The sequence below is a fragment of the Gorilla gorilla genome, chromosome 7 (assembly GCF_029281585.2).
Source record: "Gorilla gorilla gorilla isolate KB3781 chromosome 7, NHGRI_mGorGor1-v2.1_pri, whole genome shotgun sequence".
NCBI classification, from domain to species: Eukaryota; Metazoa; Chordata; class Mammalia; order Primates; family Hominidae; genus Gorilla; species Gorilla gorilla.
In genome coordinates this window covers 128,796,451-128,816,012 of record NC_073231.2, presented here as the reverse complement: position 1 = coordinate 128,816,012, position 19,562 = coordinate 128,796,451, and the positions used below count along the sequence as shown (strand labels likewise).

Below are 19,562 nucleotides of genomic sequence, written 5' to 3'. Positions count from 1 at the left end.
AAACAGTAACACAGTGAAAAAAAAACCAAGGTATTCATGCAACAACTAGAATGTGAATAGAACAGTACCTCACATCTCAATGCTAACACTGAATGTAAATGGCCTAAAGGCTCCGTTTAAAATATACTGAATGGCAGAATGGATAAAAATCTACCAACCAAGTATCTGCTGTCTTCAAGAGACTCACCTAATACATAAGGATTCACATAAACTTAAGGTAAAGGAGTGGAAAAAGATATTCCATGCAAATGGAAACCAAAAGTGAGCAGGACTAGCTATTCTTATAGCAGACAAAACAGACTTTAAAGCAACAACAGTTAAAAAAGACAAAGAGGGACATTATATAATGATAAAAGAAGTAGTTCAATACGAAAATATTACAATCCTAAATGTATGTGCACATAGTACTAGAGCTCCCAAATTTGTAAAACAATTACTACTAGACCTAAGAAATGAGATAGACAGCAACTCAATAATAGTGGGGACTTCAACACTACACTGACAGCACTAGACAGGTCATCAAGACGGAAAGCCAACAAAGAAACAACAGACGCAAACTACACCGTAGAACAAATGGGCTTAACAGATATTTTCCGAATGTTCTACTCAACAACTGCAGAATATACATTATTTTCATCAGCACATGGAACATTCTCCAAGACAGACCATACGATAGGCCACAAAACAAGTCTTAATAAATTTAAGAAAATTGAAATTATATCAAGTACTCTCTCAGACCACAGTGGAATAAAATTGGAAATTAACTCCAAAAGGAACAGTCAAAATTATACAAATACGTGGAAGTTAAATGATACACTCTTGAATGATCCTTGGGTCAACAATGAAATCAAGATGGAAATTAAAAAATTATTTGAACTGAACAATAATAGTGATGCAACTGATCAAAACCTCTGGGATACAGCAAAAGCAGTGCCAAGAGGAAGGTTCATAGCATTAAGTGTCTACGTCAAAAAGTCTAAAAGAGCACAAATAAACAGCCTGAACTCACACCTCAAGCAACTAGAGAAACAAGAACAAACCAAACCCAAACCCAGCAGAAGAAAAGAAATAACAAAGATTAGAGCAGAACCAAATGAAATTAAAAGAAAAAAACAACTCAAAAGATAAATGAAACAAAAAGCTGGTTCTTTGAAAAGATAAACAAAATTGATAGACCACTTGTGAGATTAACCAAAAAAAAAAAAAAAAAAGAAGAGAGAAGATCCAAATAAACTCAATTAGAAACAAAATAGGAGATATTACAACCAATACCATAGAAATACAAAAGATATTCAAGGCTTGTATGAACACCTTTATGAGCACAAACTAGAAAACCTAGAGGAGATAAATAATCCTGGAAATATACAACCTTCCTAGATTAAACCCAGAAGAAACAGAAACTCTTAACAGACAAATAACAAGTAGCAAGACTGAAAGAGTAATAAAAAAATTGCCAACAAAAAAAAGTCCAGGACCAGGTGGATTCACAGCTGAATTCTATCAGACATTCAAAAAAAGAATTGATACCAATCCTACTGAAACTACTGCAAAAGATAAAGAAGGAATCCTCCCTAAATCCTTCTACGAAGCCAGTATCACCTAATACCAAAATCAGGAAAGGATGTAACAAAAGAAAAATAAAACTACAGACCAATATCCCTGATGGACATAGATGCAAAAATCCTTAACAAAATACTAGCTAACTGAATTCAAAAGCATACCAAAGAGATAATCCACCATGGTCAAGGGGGTTTTATACCAGGGATGCAGGGCTGGTTTAACATACACAAGTCAAATGTGATACACCACATTAAAAAAAGTGAAAACAAAAATCATATGATCATCTCAATAGATGCAGAAAAAGCATTTGACAAAATCCAGCATCCCTATATGATTAAAACCCTCAGAAAAATTGGCATAGAAGGGACACACCTTGAGGTAATAAAAGCCATCTATGATAAACCCACAGCCAACATTATACTAAATGGGGAAAAGTCGAAAGTAGTTCCCCTGAAAACCGGAACAAAACAAAGATGCCCACTTTCCCCACTTTTATTCAACACAATACCAGAAGTCCTAGCCAGAGCAATCAGACAAGAGAAAGAAATAAAGGGCATACAAATTGAGGAAGTCAGACTGTTGTTGTTTGCTGACTATGTTGATTATATACCTAGAAAACCCTAAAGACTCATCCAAAAAGCTCCTAGATCTGATAAATGAATTCCGTGTTTCAGAATACAAAATCAATGTACACAAATCAGTGGCACTACTATACACCAATAGCAACGTAGCTGAGAGTCAAATCAAGAACTCAACTATTTTTATAACAGGTGCAAAAAAACAAACAAACAAAGAAACAACAACAAAAAAACCCAACTTAGGAATATACCTAACAAAAGAAGTGAAAGATCTCTACAAGGAAAACTACAAAACACAGCTGAAATAAACCATAGATGACACAAACAAATGGAAACACATCCCATGCTCATGGATGGGTAGAATTAATATTGTGAAAATGACCATACTACCAAAAGCAATCTATAAATTCAATGCAATTCCCATCAAAATACCATCATCATTCTTCATAGAACTAGAAAAAACAATCTTAAAAGTCATATGAAACCAAAAAAGAGCCTGTATAGCCAAAAGCAAGACTAAGCAAAAAGAACAAATCTGGGGGCATCACATTACCTTACTTCAAACTATATTACAAGGCTATAGTTACCAAAACAGCATAGTACTGGTATAAAAACAGGCACATAGACCAATGGAACAGGATAGAGAAAATATATATAAAGCCAGATACTTACAGCCAATTGATCTTTGACAAAGCAAACAAAAACATAAAGTGGGGAAAAGACACCCTATTCAACAAATGGTGCTGGGATAATTGGCTAGCCTCATGTAGAAGAATGAAACTGGGTCCTCATCTCTCACCTTATACAAAAATCAACTCAAGATGAATAAAAGACTTAAATCTAAGACGTGAAGTCATAAAAATTCTCCAAGATAACATCAGAAAAACTCTTCTAGACATTGGCCTAGGCAAAGAGTTCATGACCAAGAACCCAAAAGCAAATGCAGCAAAAACAAAGATAAATAGATGGGACTTAATTAAACTAAAAAGCTTCTGCACAGAAAAAGAAATAATCAGCAGAGTAAACAGACAACCCACAGAGTGGGAGAAAATATTCACAAACTACGCATCTGACAAAGGACTAATATCCAGAATCTACAAGGAACTCAAACAAATCACCAAGAAAAAACAATCCCGCATAAAGTGGGCTAAAGACATGAATAGACAATTCTCAAAAGAAGATATATGAATGGCCAAAAAAACATGAAAAAAATGCTCAACATCACTCATTATCAGGGAAATGCAAATCAAAATCATAATGCAATACTACCTAACTCCTGCAAGAATGGCCATAATTAAATAACCAAAAAATAATAGATGTTGGCATGGACGTGATAAAAAGGGAACACTTTTACAATGCTGGTGGAAATGTAAACTAGTACAACCACTATGAAAAACAGTATGGAGACTCCTTAAAGAACTAAAAGTAGAACTACCATTTGATCCAGCAATCCCACTACTGGGTACCTACCCAGAGACAAAGAAGTCATTATATGAAGAAGACACTTGCACACACATGTTTATAGCAGCAAAATTCACAATTGCAAAAATATGTAACGAGCCTAGATGCCCATCAACCAACAAGTGGATAAAGAAAATGTGGTAAGTATATACCATGGAATACTACTCAGCCATAAAAAGGAATGAAATAATGGCATTCACAGCAACCTGGATGGAGTTGGAGACCATTATTCTAAGTGAAGTAACTCAGGAATGGAAAACCAAATATCATATGTTCTCACTCACAAGTGGGAGCTAAGCTATGAGGAAGCAAAGGCATAGGAATGACATAATAGACTCTGGGGACTTCAGGGGAAGGATGAGAAGGGGGTGAGGGATAAAAGAGTACACATTGGGTGCAGTGTACACTGCTCGGGTGATAGGTGCACCGAAAGCTCAGAAATCACACCTAAAGAACTTATCCATGTAACCCAACACCACATGTTCCCCCAAAACTATTAAAATAGTTTGGAGTGTGACTGTGAGAATGAGATGAGTCAGCACACGCACAGTGCCTGAGCAGGCCTGGAACAGTGAGTGCTCAGCAGTGCTACCCTGTGTCACCGCCCCAGACACTCCCAGCCCAACCCCTCCTGAGATGCAATTAACACCCACTGGCATGAACATGTGGGGCCCCAACAAAAAAGGTCAACTTGGAAAGGCAAGAAACAGGGGGCCAAGTTCTTCTCCATATAGAGAGCAGTAAGCAAGTTGAGATGCAGTATCTATTGGTACTAATGCTAGAACCCTGCTCTAGGGGTGATATTGTTAGGCTTTGTGTCCCCACCCAAATCTCATCTTGAATTGTAATCCCCATAATCCCCACGTGTCAAGGGAGAGACCAGGTGGAGGTAATTGAATCATGGGGGTGGTTTCCCCCAAGCTGTTCTCCTGATAGTGAGTGAGTTCTCATGAGATCTGATGGTTTTATAAGGGGCTCTTCCCTCTTCCCTCAGCACTTCCTCCTGCCACCTTGTGAAGAAGGTGCCTTGCTTCCCCTTCGCCTTCCACCATGATCGTAAGTTTCCTGAGGCCTCCCCAGCCATGCTGAACTGTGAGTCAATTAAACCTCTTTCCTTTATAAATTACCTAGTCTTGGGCAGTTCTTTATAGCAGTATGAAAACAGCCTAATACAAGGGGCTTTCATTTATATTATCTCACTTAATCCTGACAAATACAGACAACTGTTTGTAAGCATTATGAACAGAATTATATCCCCCCTAAATTCGTATGTTGAAGCTGTAATCTCTAAGGTGACTGTATTTGGAGATAGTGCCTTTAAGGAGGTAACTAAGGGTGGGGTAATTAAGTCCTAATCTCATAGGACTGGTGTCCTTACAAGAAAAAGAAGAGACACCAGCCATGTGAACATACAGAGCAAAGACTACGTGAGGACACAGTGAGAAGGTGGGTGTTGGCAAGCTACGAAGAGAGGCCTCACCAGAAACTAACCCTGCTGGTGTCCTGAGCTTGAACATCTAGCCTCCAGAACTGTGAGAAAATAAATTTCTGTTGTTTAAGTGACCCAGTCTGTGGCATTCTGTTCTGGCAGCCTTAGCTGACTAATACAGTAAGTATTAAGGTTATAGAAAGAATAAAGTAAAATGTATAGGCATGTGGGTGCTCTAGAATTTTCCACCATCCAGCCTCCATTTTCCACTAGGGCAGATGGGTCTGAATGCCCAGGACATTTGCAAGTTGGTTTTCCTTTTGCTCCTTCCTTGAGTAGCTCAGAGGGCATCAAACTTTCTCTAGGGTTATGGACAATGAACCATGTCATCTCCTTTACTGGTGAGACAGAGGAATTTCAAGGGAAATTTTGATTATATGTGAGTCCACCTAACGCTCTGGCTTTTAACCTCTGCACTTCTGTGAAGTGTGAACCCAGGCAAGTCATGCCCACCATGGCCACCTTTCAGTTCCCCTTGAGTATGTTGTTTCTTCTGTCTGGAATGTTCTTCCCCTCCTCTCTGCCCAGCACGCTCCTGCATGTTGGTCTAACCCTTTGGTTTTCAATCCATCCATTACTTCTTCTTCTTATTTACTTATTTATTATTATTTTTGAGATGGAGTCTTGCTCTGTGCCCCAAGTTGGAGTGCTGTTGTGCGATCTCGGCTCACTGTAACCTCCACCTCCTGGGTTCAAGCGATTCTCCTGCCTCAGCCCCACAAGTGGCAGGGACTACAGGCATGCACCACTATACCCAGCTAATTTTTGTATTTGTAGTAGAGACAGGGTTTCACCATGTTGGCCAGGTTTGTTCGAAATCCTGACCTCAGGTGATCTGCCTGACTCAGCCTCCCAAAGTGCTGGGATTACAGGCATGAGCCACTGTGCCTGGCCCCATTACCTCTTTAGGAAGTGTCCCCTAAACCTTAAACCCGCTATTTAAATCCTCAAATTCCCATATTCTATACTCTAACGGCACCAAAGAACATGTCAGTGTAGCAACTTTCGTTTTTGTTTGATTAAAGATTGGTTAAAACTTCATTTCCCATTAGACCAAGGGCTCCATGAGGGCAGGGACATGCTGGGCACACTGCCTTCCAGAGCCCGGCACACTGCAGACATTCCACAAATACTTGATGGATGAATGAACCAAGTCACTTATTAGGAATGTCTCTGGGCTAGTGACTTCATCTCCCTGGGACCTACATCCTTCCTCTGAAAATGAGGCGGCTGGATTTCATGGTGGCTAAGCCTCCACAAGTCACCCAAAGCACAGTGAGAATTCCTAGGGTGAGAAGCTCCAGAATTAAGTAAGCGGAAGTGGTATCAGTTAACTCCCTGTTAGGCATGAGGGAAGTCAGACTAACGGGCAGTCCCTGAGAAGCATCACCAGTAAATATCTGGTGACAGATTCTCCAACAGGCCTTTCTCTTGAGCTTTTCACACACGGGAAGCAAACTGTATCCAATCCCTCTCCTCTCGCTGCTGTCAACCATTGGAGCTAATGAGTGATGGGAAAAAAATGAGGACAAGCAAAAGGATTGAAATACCAGATCCCAACTATCTTTTAAAATTCTCTGGTTCGTTCAATAAACTGTTATTCAGCATCTGCTCTGAATCTAAACGAGGGATTCAGAGATTAATGATATATGGTCCCTGCCAGTAAGGGTCTGGTACAGGAGAGAGGGAAACAGTCGACAACAATATTTTCATTCATTCACTCATTAATTAATTAGTTAACTAATTCGTTCATTCATTCATTCATTCATTCAAATATCTGCATTTGGACAGCTAATCTGAACAGAGTGTGAGGGCATACCTCTTCTGGATCTTAAATTGTAACCAGAATGCAACGCTTAGCAGCCTTAAAAATTTTAACCAAGCCAAACCATGGAAAATACCTTTCTGACATTTCACAATTTTTTCCTCTTCTCCAAAGTCATCCCTAATCATCAGGAGTTGGAAACTGTTGACAGAAATCAGGAGGCAGTGAAGGTGGTGGCTGGAGCTTTGGAGTCAATTTTAGACACTGGCTGAGTGAACTCTGGCAGGTTCCTGAGCCTCAGAATTCTTTGTTTAAAATAAATGGGAAGGCGGCTTACACATGTAGGTTGGTGGGAAGGTTCTGAATCAGACAACATGTTGGAAAAGCCACCTCTCCCCCTCCTAGCTCCTCCGGTTTCTGTGTGCACTACTCTCATGAAACAGGTGTTTCTATGTCCATTTCTCACCTTTATTAACTGAGATTAGGTAGGGGCTGTGTCTTGGACATTCTGGCAAATCTACACAGACTAGCACAGGGCCTGGCACAAAGAGGGCTCTCTAAAGTTCTTGCTGAATGAATATATTGTGGATTAGTTTCCACTCCCACACAAAATCAAGAAATGACCACACTCTGTTCGTTCTGGGCTATGCTGGTGGTGCCACTGTTGGAGAGGGCAGGGCCATAGTGGCTGGGGTCAGGCACTGGCCTGACAGTTGAGAGGTGGCCTCCAAGGTCTTCCAGCTGTTGGCTTAGAAACACAAGGCAAGTCACTCATTTTCTCTGGCCCTCAGTTTTGCCCTCTGTAAAATGGGGACAAGGCTGTACCTACCTCACAGGGTGGGCATGAAGTTGAAATGACTTAGTAGACGTGCTTAGAAGGCAGCTGAGCACACAGTGGGTGTCAATCAATGGGAACCCTCACTAGCAATAGTAACGGAATATTCCATTTGACCAAACATCAAGGCTGACGTCTGACAATGTCTTGCTCAAGTACATTGACTCATTTTTCCGAAAAAATAAATCTAATTTTCAGCCTTTTCCTAGGACAGGTCCCTCAATGGAATGGCTCAAACATTGTTCAGACACAGGGACTGAATCAAGACAACACAATTCAAAGGCTGGGAAGTATTCCTTATCTTTGTGTCTAATCTCAGGGCCGAGGTGAGCCTGGACTGAGTCAAATGCTGTCCTAAGCCTTCCAGAGGTTAGAGAGATTTGGTTGCAGGAGATGCTTAACGCCTACAGAGGAAATCTAGTCCTAGAGCCAGCTCTCAGCTGCTTGCTCAAGTTCCTCCCCCTTCACCCTCTTGTGCATCACATAACACCTTTTATAAAGTCAAAACCATGAATTATTTCAGGATTATTATGTGTCATAACTGAACTGAACTGCAGGTTCCGAAATAAATAAGTATTTAAATAGGGACATCACTGAATATTTATGAATTCAAGAGACTCATGTGTCTGGTTCATGAAAACTGTGAAGCAATTTGGAGAGATTTTTTTTCCCTTTAAATTGAAAGATTCCTTTAAGGAGTGCCTCTGTCCAGGATGTGGGAGAACCTTCGATGCCACCCCTAGTGCAGAAGGCAGCCCCTTTCTCAATACCATGGAACTCCAATGGTGGGGCGCGGTGGCTCCTGCCTGTCATCCCAGCACTTTGGGAGGCTGAGGTGGATGGATCACCTGAAGTCAGGAGTTTGAGACCAGCATGGCCAACATGGCGAAACCCCACCTCTACTAAAACAAATAGAAAAATTAGCCGGGTATGGTGGCATGTGCCTGTAGTTCCAGCTACTTGGAAGGCTGAGGCAGGAGAATCGCTTGAACCTGGGAGGCGGAGGTTGGGGTGAGTCGAGATGGCACCACTGCACTCCAGCCTGGGCCACAGAGGAAGACTCCATCTCAAAACAAAACAAAACAAAACAAAACAATGGACCTCCAAAATATCAGGGAGCCATCAGGGATATCTGATGTTGCCACATGTGGAACAGATCTTAGCATCCTGTTTAGGGATGTTTTCTAGCTCACAGTTGGGGCATTTACCATAATTACACATAAAGTGGGGTTCCTGCATGTTCCTTTTTTTTTTTTTTTTTTTTGTGAACACAGCTAGTCCCTGTCCTAAGAAGGGGGGTATACTAGAAATGGAGAATTTCTGTCAGAAATAATGAGGTAAAGATGGCAGGAGGAAGAGTGAGGACTCTGGAGACAAACTCATGTGTTGGCTGGGTGAATGTGGGTAAGTTCTTTGGTTTCTGAGTCTGTTTCTGGGTTTATAGAGAAACTACCTCCCTAGGAGAATTAAGTAAGACCATGTATGGTCAGAGCACCTACCTTGACCTCTGCTATTCAGGCGACCTTCGTTCATCATTCCATCCTTCCTCCCCAAAGGTTTTCTGTATGGTTTTAACATTCCCTCCCTCATTACTGTCTTCTTTGGGCCACTGGGGCATCAGGCAGGATACCATCCCACCCCCATGAGCATTTTCGACTGGTGGTGGTGGTATTAGCTTGGGAGAGAAGAGATGGGGACGGGGGCCTCTGGAGAACTGCCGCCCCTAGACAACCTCCCACTCAGCCATGGGGACTGGAAGTGCCATCTGGGCTTACCTTGGGATACAGAGACACTGAGCATCTTTCTATTCAAATTCAGCAAACATAACTTTTTCAGAATAGCTTGTCTGTTATGGAAAACCATTGAGTTTGCTTTCAGTTTGCCTCCTCTTATCCTTTACCGAACCCAAACTCTACCTTTTGGCTATGCCTAACCTCTTTCGGTTTCTCACCAGTGGCATTCCTTTTCTTGTCTCTGGACTTTGGCCTGTGCTGCTTCTTCCTTGTGGACCCCTCTTTCCCTTGTCTGTGCACTTGGCTAACTCCTTCTCATCCCCTGAGCCAGATGTCCCTTCCTCCAAGAAGCTCCCTAACCCCCCTACTAGGTGTTCCTCCTCTGAGCCCCCACCCAGAGCCGTGCCCTTCCCCATCGTAACACATATCACACTGATGAGTAAAGGAAAGTGCGATTTCCTCTCTCCTTGGCCTGCCCGAGCTCCAAAGTGAATGGGTACTGTGTTGTCTGTCTCTCTCATGGCACTGTTTCTAGTGCCTGGAGTAGCAGCAGGCATACAGTAGGTGCTCAGAAGGTACTGTTGAATGGAACTGAACCCTATTGTCCTCTCTGGGGTGGGAGGAAAAAGCAACCATGTAGACATGTGTCATGGATGGGAAAAGATCAAGGATAGAAGATGGGAGGTCCGGTGTGGTGGCTCACGCCTGTAATCCCAGCACTTTGGGAGGCCAAGGTGGATGGATCATCTGAGGTCAGGAGTTTGAGATCAGCCTGGCCAACATGGCAAAACCCCGTCTCTACTAAAAATATGAAAATTAGCCGGGTGGGGTGGCGCATGCCTGTAATCCCAGCTACTCGGGAGGCTGATGCAGGAGAATTGCTTGAACCCAGGAGATGGAAGTTGCAGTGAGTTGAGATCGTGCCATTGCATTCCAGCCTGGGCAACAGAGTGAGACTCTGTCTCAAAAAAAAAAAAAAAAAAAAAAATCACTCCCTCATTTTAATGAGGGAGGTATGGGCTAGACTGGTAGGTTCTTCTAAGGTGGGAGAATGGCCAGAGGTGGCCAGGTAGAGGTGGGAAGTTGCTGTCATTGTGACCTCAGTACACTTCTATCCCCCTCCTTTCACTCGCTCCCTCCCCTTTGGGTTGTGCCCACACCCTTGACACACAGGCATTTCCTCCTGCAAGTGGGAGGAGAAAGGAGAATGGAGCATGATGGCATTCTGGGATTGGCTGCTCATTAAAGTGCTCTTTTAATAGCGGATGGAACTGGCTAAAACAAGGTTTCTAGAGAATTTCATTTATTTGTCAGCTGCCTCATTTTATTAGTGAATCAATGAGTTAATGAGCGACCTGGTTGGCCAAAGTTGTCCAAGTTCATTAAGACAGAGGTGTGGTAATTTCCAGGGCTGCCTTTGGGACCTTATCAATCATTCTGGAGGTTCTTACCTTTATTTTATCCTTTGTAAAGATAACTTGGGAGGCCCATTCCGTGGTCTTTTAAGTGACCTCTGGAGAAGCCTACCTGGGCAAATCGTGCATCTTCCTCCTTGTAATATTTCCTCTCCCTCCTGCAGCCCTCCCCCTGCCACTGCCCCCATTTCTCAACTCACCACCAAGCTGCTGTGCTTCAGGCCTCGATTTGCACTGACCTCTTAGGAAGCAGAACACCGAGGGCTTCAGTGGCATGTCCCATTATGGGGATGACACGGCCATTAGTAACCATGGAAACCGCCCTGCCCCCCCCCCCCCCCCTGCTTGTGTGACTCTACAGGCCTAATTTACACCCGGCTCTTCCAGATTTGAAGGGGTTATGGGGACCCAAGCGCAGTGGCACCTTCCTTTTGCCCTGACAAGGCAAATATCAAGCACTTTCAAAGCCTTTTCAGATTAGAAGAAATAAGCTCAGGTCTTTGATTCAGTAAACTTGGATATGTATTCTTAAAAAATCCAAAAAGAAAAGGGGGAAAAAAGAAAAGAAAAAGAAACAACCTCTTCATGTTTGGTGTTTTTACAGCAACAAACACAAAACACACAGAGGGAGGATGTGTTTTCTAACAGTCAAAACTAACCTTCAGAATGGACAGGCCTGAAGGCTGGTGCCCAAACAGGCCACAGCCAGCGGTGCTGCCCCCTGGGCACAGCCTTACAAATGAGGATGTAGGTTCCATCAGCCCCCATTTTTCTTCTTTTTTCAAAGAACCTTTACAAATAACTCATCAGCCGGGCTCAGTGGCTCATGCCTGTAATGTCAGCACTTTGGGAGGCAGACGCGAAGGAATTCCTTGAGTCCAGGAGTTTGAGACCAGCCTGGGCAACAAAGCGAGACCCCGTCTCTACCAAAATATTAAAATATTAGTTGGGTGTGGTGACAGGTGCCTGAAGTCCCAGTTACTTGATAAGCTGAGGGGGGAGGATCGCTTGGGCCCAGGAGTTTGAGGCTGCAATGACCTATGATCGAGCCACTGCACTGCAGCCTGGGTGGCAGAGCAAGACTCTGTCACTAAAAACAAAACAAAACAAAACACCAAAACCAAAACCAGACCCTTCCACTACAAGAATAAGTATGTGAGGTAATGCATACGGGAATCAGCTTAACTGAGCCATCCCACTAGGTAAACATATTTCAAAACATCATATTGTATGTGATCAATATACATCATTCTTATTTGTTAATTACAAGAAAAAGACGCCACCATCTGTGTCAACATCTCTGTACCCTACAATCTATATTAACCCTGGCAACGAAACGAAAGCAAGCTGCATTCTCCCCTGCTGCCTGGGTGAGCAGGTGGAATTACCTGTCTAGGCCTGGCCAGCCTCTGCAGGGACGCAGTCGGAGTCTGATTCAGCCAGTTCCGCCACACCTTCTGCCGCAGCCTGACTCCAGCTATCTGATCTATCTGAGATGGCATCCTCCTCCCCGACCGTCACCTCCACGTAATCCACAACGCTCGACTCCTCGTTCTCGTCGCTACCCTGGCCGTCCCGGCTGCTGCCCTCTGACCGGTCTGAGGTGGCCTCTGAGGGCTTTGCTGGCAAACAGTCTTTTGCTGGCTCGCTGCCTACTTTTACCCTGGTCACCAACTTCTCCAAGTCCTCTTCGCAGAGCTTTTTGGGGTCCTTGTAATATTGTGGAACCACATCACCCCCGTTCTTTGGGCTCTCGGCCATGGGTTTTGTTGCTTTCCTTGCTACGGCATCGTAGCCGTGATCATCTGCCACGGGCTGGTGCTGGTACTGCTCCATCCACTTCACGGTTCCCGTTTTCAGCAAGCATCTGTTCTCCTTGAACCAACGCACAATCTCAGTTCGGACCAGGCCAGTCTTGGCCGCTAACTGGTCGTACTCCTGGGGAGTAGGCCACTGGGTTCTTGCAAACGTGCTCCTCAGGAGATGAACCTGTTCTTGACTTTTTGCAATTGCTGGCGAAGGGCTGGGCAGAGAACTTGTTAACTGGGCACCGGAGAGCTGGTCAAGTCGAGACAGAGCACCATTGGGGGCTCCCACATCTTGGCCTTTTTTGCCAGACCCCATGGAATCCAAGACAGCTTGTTCCATGCTGTCTCGAAGCTTCCGCCTCTCCGAGAACCAGGAGTCGATCTCTCTCCTGCTCAGCTTGGTCTCCACCCTTAGCCGATCCAGTTCTGCTTGGGTAGGAAAAGAACTTTTCAAAAAGCTGTCTTCCAAGATTTTAACCTGACCCTGTGTTTTCTCTTTGAACTTCTGGGGGGCAAAGTCTGGGTACGCATGGTACGTGCGACCGTGTCGGGAGGCCGCGATGGCCAACTGGTCTTTGGCAAGGGATTCGCTGGTGATGTGGACGATGCCCCTTTGACACCGATACCGGTGGTCACTGAACCACTTCTTGATCTCGCTCCTGGCAAGGCCAGTCACCTCGATGAGCCGGTAAACCTCGGCATCGTCAGGGAACTGGCTCTGGAGAAAGCTGGCCTTGAGATGTGCTATCTGCTCCTTTGTCTTCTTGCGGTCACTGGCTGGCATGAGCGGGGGGTTGGCCACCTTGGGTGAGGGCTCTGGCACCTGAGCGATATGTGGACGCTTGGGTTCTGGGGCAGCTTGGGGAGTCACCAAGGGTCTCTTCTGGCCGTGGTTGGTGACTCCTGCCACGGCAAGCGTGATGGGGGAGCAAGAGACGGTTGTTGACCCGCTGGTCACCTGAGTCAGCACCAGGCTAGTCTGGCCGAGGATCTGGCACGGTAGAGCCGTCTGGAGGATAGGCTGCGTCACCTTTGTGGGGGCCAACTGGGCGGGCAGCACAGTGATGGTCGGGGGTACTGACTGGATGGTGCCGTTGAACATCTTCTTCCGGGCCTCCTCCACCTCTTCTGGGGACCAGCTGATGCCATGCTTTAAGCGCTGGGTGGCAAACCAGATTCTGATGTGCTCCTCTGGGTGTTTGGAGGCAGCTGTCAGCCAGGACAACTCAGCCTGGGTCGGGTAAGGAAACTTGTTGAAAGAGTTGATCATCGTGGCATTTGTATCCAAGGCAGAGTTGTATTTGGTAGTATTTAGTGGGACAGGGACCTTGGGCACAAGGTTGATATTTGGTGGCAGCTGTACAGAAGGCATGACGTGTCCTAATGTGTCTTGGAGGAGCTCCACCCCGCCGAGTCTCGAGAGGATCTCAGCTGTGTCTGTCACCAGGCGGGCGGTCCCTTCCACGTGGTTCTCGGGGGTGATCTCCTCCGGCTTCTTGGGCACCTTCTTGGCATCCGCTTTTGGTTTTCCAGGCTTCATGATGGGGGTTTTACTCACCGAGATCCCAGAATCACTGTCACCAGTTCCAGGGCCACTGGTGGTGATGGACACGACATGGTTGGTGGTTTCGATGGACTGTTCCAAGACAGTTTGATTATTGCGTTTAATTAACTTCAGCTTGAAGTTGGCCTCCCCGGGATGGAACTTGGAGTTGTGGTCGGATAGGGAGTCGTACTTTTTGGTTGTGAAGTTACATTCTGCACACACGTAGAGGGGGTTGAGAATCACGTTGGGATGCTGCATGTCGACGTGCTCCGTGAACTCGTTCAGGTTTTGTGTGGAGTAGGGGCAGTATTTGCACTCATAACCACCTTGGAGTTTTTTGGACTGGCTTTCCCCCATAGATTTCACCTCTATCACTTCGTTTTCTTTGGAAGAGTTTTCAAGTTCTGCTGCCCAACTGTCCTTGGCCACGTCAGGCTGTGGTGTGCCGATTCCTTTCTCTTTGGCCCTGTCTACCTCCTCGGGCACATCTTGTTCTACTACTTGTGATGTCCGAACCATGCATGGAGTTGTAGATTTTCGTTTGCTAGCCATGCTGCCTGTCTGTGTGCAATGGCTTATTTTTGGAGGGGGATAAGGAGGGCGTGGTGAGATTCTTGGAACGAATAAGGTGAAAGGCTTTTGGCTTTATTCCCCCTCAAATGGCTTTGGCTTTCCTTGTGTGCTGAAGTCTACTGTTTTGAGTTTTCAGAATGATTTCAGCACAGAAAATTGCAATGGCACCAACCACTAAACACACCAGGAAGCATCATATCTGTGGACAAGAACAAAGACAGGGTCAGTGTCTCTTCACAACGCAAAAGAAACTGGCACTTCTTTATGAGTTTTCCCATGACCCAGCCCAATAGGCCCCCAAATCGAACATCTATGGATGCACAGACGGCGTGAAAGTGCTTAGAAACATGAAAAATCACATTCTTCTTCTCTTCCTTTTTTTGGAAGGAGGTGAAAACAGGCCCAAACCAAACAAACATGGATGAGGGTCACCATTTCATGTTTGGAGACAAAGGAATACAGGAAAGTTAGACAGGTCCTAAAATCCTCTGAAGCGGTGAGAGGGAATGTCGCAGATGGTGTGCTTGCAAGCCACTTTTAGATATGGTACCTCGGAAGCGAGATGTGTCCCCAGGGGTTGGCAAGTGAAATTTACTCAGGCGCTAGAAAACAGATATGAACATTTTGCTTATCATAAAAGCAAAATCATGATAGAAAATCCAGAAAATGCAGAAAAGTATAAAAGAAAAAAAAAGCAATCACCCCCCACAATATTGCAGTTTTATAGTTCATCTCACTTAAACAGTTTCCCATTTCCATAAATAGTGAGCAAAATAATGATTTTAAAAATCATTATTTCATCACGTGATGAAATCATCATGTGTGGTATATCCCTATAATGCATGTTATTACATTGTAGGGATAGACCACACATGATATGTTCAGCTATTGGACTTTTTTTAAATTTTATTTTAAGTTCTGGGATACATGTGCGGAATGTGCAGGTTTGTTACATAGGTATGCATGTGCCATGGTGGTTTGCTGCACCCATCAACCCTTCATCTAGGTTTTAAGCCCTGCATGCATTAGGTATTTGTCCGAATGCTCTCCCTCTCCTTGTCCCCCATCCCCCAACAGGCCCCGGTGTGTGACGTTCCCCTCCCTGTGTCCATGTGTTTTCATTGTTCAACTCCCACTTATGAGTGAGAACATGTGGTGTTTGGTTTTCTGTTCCTGTGTTAGTTTGCTGAGAATGATGGCTTCCAGCTTCATCCATGTCCCTGCAAAGGACATAAACTCATTCTTTTTTTACAGCAATTGGACTTTTGTTGGACATTTATTTCGTTTTTGGCTCTTATCAACAAAACTGCAGTGAATACCCTTATTCCTTATTTTTGATAACTACCTTTGGATGGATGCCTAGAAGTGGTTCTCTTGACCCATATGTATGGCAGAGTTTTGGCCTCAATTGACCTTTTCTTTGGTAGTGTATGACAGGGCTTGACTTACAATCCAGCCTATATAGCTGGATCCAGCCTATTTACAGTAGTAAATACTACTCACAATCCAGCCTATTTAACAGTAGTAAAATACTACTGTTAAAAAGCCTTGCTGATTAGATAGGGAAAAACAGTTTCTTGGATTTTTGTTTGTTTCTGAGACAGGGTCTGGCTCTGTCACCCAGGTTGGAGTGCAGTGGCACAATTCTAGCTCACTGCAGCCTCTATCTCCTGGGCTTAAGCAATCCTCCTGCCTCAGCCTCCTGAGCAGCTGGAACTACAGGCACACACCACCATGCCCAGCTAATCATTTAATTTTTATTTTTAGTAGAGACAGGGTTTTGCCATGTTGTCCAGGGGTTTTGCCATGTTGTCCAGGCTGGTCTCCAACACCTGGGCAGTTATCCATGTGCTGCTGTCTCCCAAAGTGCTGGGATCATGGGCGTGAGCCATGCCTGGCCAAGAAAACTGTTTTAATATGCTTGTATGCTTTTCTTGATTGACAATAAGGTTGGATTGTTTTCAAAGATTTTCTCACTATTTATATTCTTTTGTGAATTGTCTGCTTATGTCATTTTAATTTAGACAGTCAGTGGTTATTATGAATTTGCAAGAATTCTCTTTACATAAATAATACTAATGCTTTACTAAGTTTGTTGCAAAACTTTTCCCAGTCTATCATTTTCCTTTTTTTCTTTTGAGATAGAGTTTTGCTCTTGTGGCCCAGGCTGGAGTATAATGGCGCGGTCTTGGCTTACCGCAACCTCTGCCTCCCAGGTTCAAACGATTCTCCTGCCTCAGCCTCCTGCATAGTTGGATTACAGGTGTGCGCCACCACGCCAGGCTAATTTTGTATTTTTAGTAGAGATGGGGTTTCTCCATGTTGGTCAGGCTTGTCTCGAATTCCTGACCTCAGGTGATCTGCCTGCCTTGGCCTCCCAAAGTGCTGGGATTACAGGTGTGAGCCACTGTGTCTGGCCCTATCACTTACCTTTTAGTTGTGCATATTATATATTTTTTAATGTTTAACAAGTAGAAATTTTAATTTTTAGCTAATAGATTTACCAATTTTTTTCTCTTATAGCCTCTTCCATTGTGATTTTATATTTAGAAAGTGATTCCCTGTCTTGATAGCTGAAATATATTAATCTACATTTTCTTAAGAATATTTTAACCTTATTTTTTGCATTTAACTCATCTGGTATTGAATTTATCTTGGGTTAAGCTGTAAGACACAATTCTAACCATTTTTCTTCAGAGTTACCAGCCATCTCAGCAGCATGCATTATTATTTTCTAACTAATTTTTGAGAAACCTCCTTTATCATACACAGACTTTATATCTACTAGGGTTGGTTCTGGGTTATCTAATCTGTGTATCGATCTAGCTGTTGAGTACTGCACTTATGCCTTGCTTCTAAAAGAACTTTTGTATGTTTAGAGTACATTTTTATATCTAGTAGAGTTCTCCTCATTACTCTTTCTTTTCGCAAAACAGTTCTTGGTTATTTTGAAAATCTAGTCTCATGAATCAATATCACCTGTGAAATAAAATTCTATTAGAATTTTGATTGGAACTGCATCAAACAAATGATGATTTGGAAGTACAGGAACAATTTGCTTATTAGGTTAACAGAACCCAGAACTGAGAATAGAGAGCTGATGGGCTAAAGGAGGTGGGAGACATGTTTTGAAGCAAAGATCCCCGACCTCCAGGAAAAGGAAGGAAAGGGAAGGGAAGGCAGGAGATGGCTTATCATCTCTGGCCTCTCCCATGGGCCTGGGTTTGAGTCCCACTGAAGAGAGGGCATAAAGGCCAAAGCGAAGAACTTATTTTCACAAACAACTGTGAGAGTCTAGGCCCACGCCCACCTGCTTAGGGGCTCAGTGACACACTTGGCCAGGGCTGGGGAAAGGGCCATTCACCCGCTAGTGAACCCAGAACCTGGCCCCTCGAAGATGAAAGCACTGGCAATGTGTAGGCTGGTCAAATTCATCAGCAGTGGGGTGCAGAGGACAGGGGCAAACCAGAGAAGAGGGCAGCCGTTTCTTTTTATTGACCATGCCCAAACCGCCACCTCCAGCCTCTGCCTGCCATGATCTTCAGAGTCTTGATCTCACCTCTCAAATACTTTTCACGCCTCCAGAGTTCATCTCCAGCAATGGCACCACCAAGACCTGGCAGGCTCCAGCCCCGGCTCCCCTCTCCCGCCGCCCTTCACACTCCAGTGGCTCTGTCAGGACCTCACTCCCCTCACAGCACCTCTGCCAGAACATCCCACCCCGAGAACCGCTTGGTTTTCAGGTCTCCATTGAAAAGTCACCCTCCCACAGAGAGGCTTTCACTGACAGCTGCCCCTCTGCAAAACAGTGCCTCCTTAGCACTCTCTATTTCCTCACCCTGCGTGGCTTTCTGCACAGCACTCTTCAACAGCTGACATCATACTTCGATATTTTGTGGTTAAAAGAGGAGCAAGTGTCTATCCACTTCTTTATCATTTGTATCTCTGTGCAGAACCATTCTGCCCAATATGGTAGCCACTGGCCACATGTGGCCTTTTGTGTTTAGTTAAAATTAAATAGGATTAAAAATTCAGTACCACAGTCATACTAGCCACATTCCCAGTGCTCAAGAAGCAATTGTGGCTGGTGGCTATTGTCTAATACAGTGAAGGACATTTCTATCATAGGAAGTCCTATTGGACAGCACCATTCAAGAACAGAAACTCCATCAAGGCAGAAAGGTTTTTTTTTTTTTTTTGAGATGGGGTCTTGCTCTGTTGCCCAGGCTGGAGTGCAATGGCATGATCTCGGCTCACTGCAACCTCTGCCTCCCAGTTCAAGCAATTTTCCTGCCTTAGCCTCCCAAGAAGTTGGGACCACATGCATAAGCCACCATGCCTGACTAATTATTTTATTTTTTATTTTTAATTTTTTTTGCAAAGACAGGATTTCACCCTGTTGCCCAGGCTGGTCTCGAACTCCTGGGCTCAAGCCATCCACTTGCCTCTGTCTCCCAAAGTGCTGTGATTACAGGTGTGAGCCACCACACCCAGCATCACAAATTAAATTAACTGTAGGGAGGCTATCTCTTGGGAACTGCAGCTCAGTGATGAGGTATGCTAAAATCTCCTGTGAATGCTCAGTAGTGTGTGTGTGTGCATGCGTGTGCACACGTGTGAACATGTGTGTTGGGGTTACATGAGTGGAGGAACTCTGTAAGGGAAGGGAGACTCTACAGTTCTGTGGGGAGTACTATTAACACAGCAGAATGTGGCTAAATTCTAAATTTGCACCCACTGGCCAAAGGGCTTGGGACATTTGAGTTAAATTTTTCAAAAGAGAAGGGGAAAGACACTTT

General features: G+C 44.3%; 1 protein-coding gene across 9 annotated transcripts in view; it reads right to left on the bottom strand.

Moving 5' to 3' along the window:
* The window catches only part of ZHX2 (zinc fingers and homeoboxes 2), a 194,120-nt gene that overhangs the window by 8,307 nt on the left and 166,251 nt on the right, over positions 1-19,562 (bottom strand). For all 9 annotated transcript variants that reach the window (XM_004047483.5, XM_019032687.4, XM_055348698.2 and 6 more), the window contains one exon: positions 12,225-14,962. In XM_004047483.5, coding sequence (XP_004047531.5) covers positions 12,229-14,742 — 2,514 coding nt within the window. In that variant the 5' untranslated portion in view covers positions 14,743-14,962 and the 3' untranslated portion in view covers positions 12,225-12,228. The remainder of the gene's footprint in view (positions 1-12,224; positions 14,963-19,562) is intronic.